The sequence below is a fragment of the Hakea prostrata genome, chromosome 1 (assembly GCF_041222555.1).
Source record: "Hakea prostrata isolate BN-2017 chromosome 1, UWA_Hpros_2, whole genome shotgun sequence".
NCBI classification, from domain to species: domain Eukaryota; kingdom Viridiplantae; phylum Streptophyta; class Magnoliopsida; order Proteales; family Proteaceae; genus Hakea; species Hakea prostrata.
The window spans coordinates 66,929,801-66,938,202 of NC_142600.1; the positions used below are offsets into that span (position 1 = coordinate 66,929,801).

At 38.1% G+C, this 8,402-nt stretch overlaps 1 protein-coding gene across 3 annotated transcripts in view; it reads right to left on the bottom strand.

Annotated features, from left to right (window-relative positions):
• The window catches only part of LOC149029486 (structural maintenance of chromosomes protein 6B-like), a 95,709-nt gene extending 88,074 nt beyond the window's left edge, over window positions 1-7,635 (bottom strand). For 2 of the 3 annotated variants that reach the window (XM_089141896.1, XM_089141894.1), the window contains exons 1-5: window positions 7,571-7,635; window positions 7,276-7,455; window positions 7,021-7,126; window positions 6,606-6,739; window positions 3,418-3,473 (exon numbers count right to left, since the gene is read on the bottom strand). In XM_089141896.1, coding sequence (XP_088998022.1) covers window positions 3,418-3,473; window positions 6,606-6,739; window positions 7,021-7,126; window positions 7,276-7,417 — 438 coding nt within the window. In that variant the 5' untranslated portion in view covers window positions 7,418-7,455; window positions 7,571-7,635. The remainder of the gene's footprint in view (window positions 1-3,417; window positions 3,474-6,605; window positions 6,740-7,020; window positions 7,127-7,275; window positions 7,456-7,570) is intronic. The other variant, XM_089141895.1, reaches the window with a different exon arrangement.
• Window positions 7,636-8,402: the final 767 nt, after the last annotated feature.

The following is an 8,402-nucleotide window of genomic DNA, read 5'->3' on the forward strand; positions in this document are numbered from 1 at the left end:
CGGTTACAGCAAGGTTTAAGCTTAAATCCCTAAGTTCTTTAACCCTAAGCCTGGCTGAATCCTTCTGGGCCGTTACCTAACCCTTGTGAACCTAACACCATCCAAATGCCAACCACCTAAGGCATTCACAGCCCTAGAAGACTGCTGGTTCACAAGAGAGGATCCTGGAGTGAGCTTGATTCTGGGCTATACTCAGACAACTAAACCCTAGAATTTGGTTCACATCACTTAGTGAGAAGGTCATTTTGGTCATTTTGGTCATTTTGGGTACCCAATTAAATCTGGCCAAATCAGAATCTTGTTAGGAGAGTCCTATTTAGAGAAGGATACCATTAGTTGCAGTCCAAACTTTACTAGAAGACTAGTCCTACTCACATTGCATGATTTGACTCATTCTAGGATGAGACAAGGGAGAGGCCTTAGTGGAGTAGGAGCATCAACTAAGATGTCCTTTTGATGTGAACTAGGATCTAGGGATAATGCCCTAGATCTAGGTTCACTCCAAGATCCTCTTCCAGAGAATCAGCAGTCTTCTATGGCTAAGAGCACCCTAAGCTTGAAGGGAAAGGGTTGGTTACGGGGTTCTAGGGTTAGGGTTCCACTAGGGTTTAGAATCTAGGTTTTACTGAACCAAGTCTGAAACCTTGCTGTAATTTTGATTTCAGAGTTGAATATTACAATTTAGGGTTCTGAAATTTAGGGTTTGATAGGAATTAGGGTTTCTAGGGTTTGGATGGAGCTTAGGGTTAGGTTAACTGTTCAAGTGACAGGGATGCCAAGCCTAAAAGGGTTTAAGATTTGGTCAATTGGTTAAGAAGTTTTAGGGTTTTCTAGTGGAGAAAATGAATTGCTAAAGACTGTATCCTAGGTCGAAGATAAGGGATGGGAAGGGATGGGAAATCTAAATCCAAAAGAGGTGGGCCTTGTTCAGTTAGGGCAAACTAAGGTTTAGAAGGTAGCAGCAATTCTGAATTTCTTTGAATTCTAGAACTTCCAGAGCTGCCACAAGTTGGAGGAAGAAGAAGAAGAAGAAAGAAAAGAGAAGGGGAGGGAGTGGAGATGTTACCCTAGGGCTGAGAAGGGAAGGGGGTTAGAGCTTAGGGCTGGGGGAGGGGAATAGGGGCTGCCGCAGGGTAGGGGAAGGGGGAACAAATTTTTCTCAATGACGAGGGGCTGTAATGGCAAAAACTAGGGTTAGGAGGGGATGGCGAGGGCTGCAGATGGGAAGAAAAAGAGGGAAGGGGCTGAGGCTGGGGTTGGGGTTGGGGGCTTTAGTACTTACTTGGAGATGAATTGGGACTCCAAGTTTCAAAAAATTCTGCAGAAATCTAAATTATTTCCAGAGGTGGGTTAGGGTCTAAGGTCACTTCCCCAAACCCTACGGCCCCTATTTCGATCCAGGGGTATTTCTCTAATTTTGCAATTTCCGTGGTGTCCTAAGTTGAGGACCCATGGAGTCCAGCTAATTGTCAAGACCCTAGATCTATTTTTATTTTCTTATTAGGTTCATTATTTTGTTTACATGTAAAGTCCTTGTTTAGGTGGGATTCCTAGTTGTGTTGAAATCCCCTAGTTTGAGTCTACTTTTTATTAGGACTCTGTATCTACGCTTAGAATCCTAATTGGATCTCTCTAGAGTAAGTCATGGTAGAGTCCTTGTTTATGTGAGAGGTTGTTGGTCAAGTCAAAGTCCTAATTTAGATATAGAAAGTCAGTTTTAGGGCAATTAAGTTTCCTAGTCTGAGTCTTAGTTTGTTTCTTTTTGAGGCTATTAATAAAACCTCCATTCACTATTCACTGTTAACACAAGCTGAATTGAATAACAAAATAGAGAGTTTGGAGATCAAATCGTGGGCTTCCTTGGGAGGTCTGCGGCGGCTTTAAGGGTGCATCTTCTTCAAGTTGAGCCATTGTTCTTCAACTCCAGCAGTAGATTAACAACTCCAACAGCCTACCTTCAACTCCAAGTAAGTAAAAACAACCCCAGCCCCTTCTTAACCCTCCCCCCCCCCCTATTTTCTTCAAGTTCATCCACAAGCTCCTTCCATCTCCCTAACCTCATTCCAGCAACCCTCCCCCATCGCAGACTTTCCCCAACCCCGCGGCATCCTTGGGATCCCTCCCCCTTCCACTCTAGTTAAACCCCAACCCTACCCTAACCCAAAACTTTAGTTACAGCCCTTCCCCCTTCCCCTCTCTTCTTCCTTTCTTCTTTCTCTAACCTGCAGCAGTTTAGTAAACCCAGAAAATCAGAATTATCCCCAACCCTAGATCACCTATATCTTCCAAAGCCCAACTCCAATTCCTTCACCCTTTCAAGATTAGCTTCCACACCTTCTTACTCACACTCGATCACAATTCCAGCTCTTTCCCAAGTAGCCTAACCCCAGTAGGACTCTTTAAACCTAACCTACACCAATTAGGACGTCCTGATCTAGACCAGAGTCCCTCCTGTCTACCTCTGACCTCCCAATTAAATGGCTGCTGTCTCCCCAGTGGTAGAAAATGTTTCTCACAGCTCCATGCAGTACAAAGACAAAAATCTTTATTCATAAAATAGTAGGGGTGTTTCAAGAGCCCTATAAGTTCAAGAGCCCTACATGCTTATATTGAAAAGCTTGAACAATAATTGTCATAGGAATGACTATTAACCAGAACGAAGCAAGTATAACCACTAAGGAATTTTAAGAAAACACAATATAATAAATGAAATTTAGACAAGCAAAATACTAGAAGAGAAACCCAAACGAGTTATACCTGTAGTCCTTAAAAAAACAAGAATCTTTGATTAAACTGGCTTGCAACTTACATATAATATTCCAAGCTTCCAGCCACACAAGCAAATAAACAAACAATGAAATAAAACCCAAGAAAAGGGCCCCAAGACATGGTGGTTGTGGTGAACAGAACTCGACTGAATCAAATCACTGAGTTAGTGACTCAGTGAGTTAAGCCTTTATCCTTCCTTAGTACCTATCCTGCTCTTGATATACATCATCCCTCTTCTCCTCATATTCTATATAGCTATTCATCACCCTTCTCCTCTCTTAATCACCAGTGATCATTCTATAAATCATAGCTTATCTAGACGAACATAAAAGCCAACACTAATTACTAAAAGGATGGCAAAGTGTATGGCCAATGACAAAGATTACTAAAACATACTGTAGACCTGAATTTGACAGCTTCACGGAAACAAGTTTTCTAAATGAAGAAGCGAAGGCAGACACTGTACAAGATAATTGTGGAAGTATTTTACATCAAATCTTGCTATGTTTGTCAAGCTTAAAATATTTTAGAAATTTTCTTCAAAAAATATAAAATTCTAGAAAGCTAGGTCTGCATAAAAATAAATGGAAAATATAACAAATCACACGTGGAATGCTGGATGGTGATGCTAATTAATAAGGCACTGACATTGAAATGTTCTGCAAGCTCTCGGAGATCTTCTTTCCGACCAGCAACCTTTCTTCCTGTCAAGTTTAATCCCCAAGAAAAATATCATTAAAAAAAATGAAAGAAGTTTATATAAGAACAAAGACAATTTCCCAGTATCAAAAGTAAGTCTCTCCAACCATGAAAGATGGCAGAGGCAGGCAGTTCATTCAAATGCCTTTATTTCTCTACCATTCTTTGCTTTTGATTTCAAGTATGCGACTACAACATCAGAACAGCATCATGGAGAACTTGCACCAAAGGATGCATGCATATCTCATTCAATGGCAATAGGCATAAGAGGGGAAAAAGGATGAAATTGGGGAGACGTAATTATGCAAATCTAGCAACTAATTAGACCACTTTTGTGTTGAACTCACCTAGGGTTGATAGATATAGGTATTGGGCCTTTGGTCCTAAGGTTTATTTGGCAATGGGCCTATTCAATTGGTCATAAACATGAGTACTAAGCCCCAAGTACATATAAGCTTATTTCCTTAGTTTGTTTTAAGCTTTTACCTTTTTTTCTAGTATTTTGTTATTTTTAATTGAACCATGGCTCTAATAGTTCGATTGGTTATTTGATATTATGCTGGGTCAAGTTAGGTTAGAGCATCGAAGTCATTTTATGCCTTTACTAGCTTTTATATTTAATTAGCCTGTAAACAGGAAGAACACTGCCCAACTCAAGGCAGCATTTCCTTTTTACTCGATTAGCTTGCCTTTTCAATTTAGAACATTGTAATTGGCAAATTAAAGCCTATTTAATACCGTCACCATGGAAAAACAAGTCAGACTTAGTTGCTGATTTTTTTTCATTGCAAAGCTAGGCTGCTGCTTTCTTCTCCTGCATAAGAGTTATCTATGTTTGCTTGGTGTCTCAAGTCCAAGTAAGCTGATTCGCTCCATGGTGTTCCAAGTCCTAGCTGCTGGAGGTTTGTCGGTGTTTGAAGTCCAAGAAGTCGGTTAGAGTATTGGTGTTTAAAGTACAAGTCTCTGAAGTCTGAACTCACTGTAGATTCAGTCTTCTAACTTCATCCTACAAACAGCTGCATTGAAGATCACATCAACAGTTAAGTAACCCGTTGGTCCATTCATCGTCACCCTCCCCTTTTTCCAGTTTCTTGATCATCCAAGAACCCCCACCGAGCTCCAATGAAGAACAGACCAGCAAATTCATTATCCCATCAAATGGGCCTCTAGTTATAGGATAACTTAGCCTTGAGCTAGTCAGCTTGGAAAATGAGAAAGGGAGCTCATTCTCTTGTGGGGTTCAACAATGCTCTACTATAGGATGCAGTAGGGAAAGCTTCGTGAGTTGCCAAGGCCAGAATTGGTGGGAGTCTTCTGCCACAGTTATGTGAGAGGCCCAAATATTCTTTCTCATTTTCTTCCCTTCTTTTATTTCTCTTTAGTTATTAAGGTCATTTTCTGAAACCAACATCAAAGAGTTGATGGACCTTTTCTAAACATTAACCAATGGGAGTCTTTAGCAGCAGTTTGGTGAGAGGCCTAAATATCTTTTCATATTTTCTTCCCTTCTTTTATTTCTCTTCAGTTATTGAGGTCAGTTTCTGAACTCGACATCATAGGTCAATCATGAGAGCTTTTCTAAATATTAACATGAAAATCTTTCACCAATTCTGAAATCTTTTCTAAATGTTAACCAATGGTTTTAGTAAGGCCTCTCGTGCTTTACTGAACTCCCGATGAGCAGAAGTGATAATACTGCAGTCACTAAACAAGGCTCAATTATACTTTATATACTCCTGAAGTATCTATATCCAGATCTGCAATTTTCTGTATTTTATCTATTGTTACTGCAGGTTCTAACTTCAGTTTATAAATCTAAACAATAGTTATTTTCTATTCTGGTTTTCAATTATTACCTTCAAATTTGTGTTTAATTATACTGATTTATGATTTCTTGAGTGAATAATTTTGATTCAGTTTTGCTTTAATCTATTTTTAAATGTCAATCCAATTTTCAATTCTGTTTTATGATCTTCTTGTTATTTGGAAATAGGATCCATATGTGAATAATTAAGAACCCTGGTTCAACCCTGATTTCAAAAAACTCTGAATTGTCTGCATTCAAGTTTCTGATTTCTGTTTTAGATTCCATTGTGCAGGCAATTTTTGACATTGGAGGAGGAAAAAAGTTCAAATTGACATCAACCAGGCATCATGGCATCACGGTGACCAAGGTATCCTTCCACCAAAGAATGCTTGCATGCGTAGGCAAATCAGGTTTATTTCTTGATGGTAATTCTGCTTTCCTTTGTATTTCTGTACCCTATCATTCTATGCAAATAGAAAAGTGGCATCTACTTAAAGAAGTAAATACAATCAAGATAAGGATTCTTAGAAACAGAGTAAAATCAACCTATCCAAACAGAAGCGTGTCATCCACTTAAAGAAGTAACAATACAATCAAGATATGGATTCTTAAGAACACAAAGTAAAACAATGATGAGATCCTAATAAGGATATGCATGCAAATAAAAGCAACATGAAACTGAAGCCTCCAGCAAAAGAATAGTAAGAAATTCAAAATCAAGCCGAGAGACTAGCTATAGAATTTCTTTCATGAATTGCATAAATTATCTTTTCTTTCTCTTTTCTTTTCTTTTCTTCTCTTTTCTTTTCTTTCCCCCCACCCCTTTGTGAGGCAAATGGGATGTCCATTGAGAGGTGGTATGTGTACAAGCAGGAGCTACAGATTCAGAGAGATCCTGATGCCACTGAGTGGGGAGTGACCATACTGTCAGACACACAATAGACTGTACCTTCCTTGCAAAAGTGTCTGCAAGAAATTTGAGTTTCCTCGGAGTACATAGAAAAGAGATTGAAGAAAAGGATGAGGCCAATTGCTTCAGGTCTCCCATCACGGTTGCAGCTTCAACAGATGGGGGAATTCTGTTGGGCCATGAGGTGTATGTATAAATATTTGCAATCAGTTTCAGCCCATAGTTATTATAGCCCTTAACCATAGCTCATGTAAGAGCAAGCCCCATTGCAAGGGCTTCTCCAAGTAGCAATGAGCTCGTGCTGCGGGTTTGAGATGGCTAATAATGTAGCTCCACATTTATCTCTGGATTACATAAATTATCAACCCAATCAGAGAAAGAAGGGGAGAGAGAGAGACATAAACAGGCAATGCTGGGTACCTTGATAATCCTTCAAAACAGTAGAGCTAGTTGATTCTGTAATTCTGCGTTCTATGCATATCACATCCCCAAAAATTTCTGGCTTAAAAGCATCTTCACCTTGATTTTTCATTTGCAGTTGAATATTAGCATAGCTGCAAAAAAAAAAAGAGAAGTATGTGTACACACATATTTACCGCATTGATGATATAGCATTCTCCACTGTAAAATTATGCATGTCTTCGAGAACTTCAAATTGATCCAATAGGAGATGTGATATTTTATTTTCGGTCTTTTTCTTTCTTTAGGTTAGTTACTAACTATAAATTAAAAAACAACTCTAATACCTAGCTATTATTAGGAAGTTATACAGTTAAGCCCAGGTATAGAAGGAATGAATCATTAATTTAAACATAATTATAAACCCTACAAACACCTGCACCCATTCTTTATAAAACCCTTCAGCGTTGAAGCCCTCTGGGTCCCCTTCGCTCGGCAACCAAACGCAACACATAATGCCGTCAATATTGCACTTTTACCGCCTACAAATAAAACCGAAGGAAACGAATCTATAATGTTGAAGACACAAGAACCAAAACGAAACCATACTTAGAAAAATATACATAGATTTTTTTTCAAATCCATTCGTTATAGCAAATTGATGGATCACTAAAAAGTGCACACGGCTTACTCCCGTTCTGCCCAGTGATAAAATTAACGAAATCACCGAACTCGATCTCTAAGCTACTGTGGCACATGAAGTTTTCTAAACGCATTTTAGAGATAATCCCGGCTCTTGCTGTGGGCTCCGGGAATACCCTAGCGTCTTCCATCTTTTCTTCTCCCGCAGCCGCTTTCTAGCCCTAGAAAGCTGTCAAAGTAGAGTCTATGGTGAGAAAATCGAAAAGAAAAACCATAGAAATGAACTCGAAAAGAAGATAACGATGAGGGAATGTGAGAAGTCGCCCTCTCAGATAAACACTCGCCTTTGAGAAGATGAGCGAAGACGGAAATGCTACCTCTGAACTGCGAAGGACACACTGGTTCTCTAGACGTTTGAGTTTAGGACTCTTAAGAGGTTTTTTGGAAAGAAAGCGATCTCATGTATCAGTACCATGTTAATATGATACACAGGATAGAAGGATTTGCTATGGATTTAGATATCATGACGTCATCATCAATCTTGGACGATGTTGTATGCCTTTTCAACGGCTCCCAGTATTTGTCGCACTTTGGTAATTTGATGCCTGTTGAATTGTGTAATTTGTGTTATATTTCTTTTCGCGCGCTTTTACTTGATTCGACGTCCATCCATATTCAAGCTTAACGGAAACGGCTTCTGCATTTTTATCAAATTACATATATATCCTTGGATTTGTTAACTATTATATTTTCAACACTCCTTGGGCATTATACCGTTAGTTTTAATTAGAAAATCATAGGAATATTATTGTTATCCTCATCAATTCTAATAGTGTTAAAAGACCAGTATTAATTAGTATAGTTGAATGTTTTAATGTTTATTTTGTCATTTTATAATTAAAAAAATAAAAAATAATATTTCCTTATTTTAAAAAATCATATGAAATGCTATTTTACAATTGTATTCTTATTCATCATAGGTTTTTGCACAAAAAAAATCTATTGATAGTAGGAACTTTCTAAATTGATAACATCAAATTAAAAAGTAAATAAATAAAAATCTAATAGAAGTATAAACTTTCTAAAATTGATAACATCAAATTGTAAAGAAAGTAACAAAAACTAAAACATATAACCAAATTAGAAAAAATAAGAAATTACCATTTTTTTTTTATT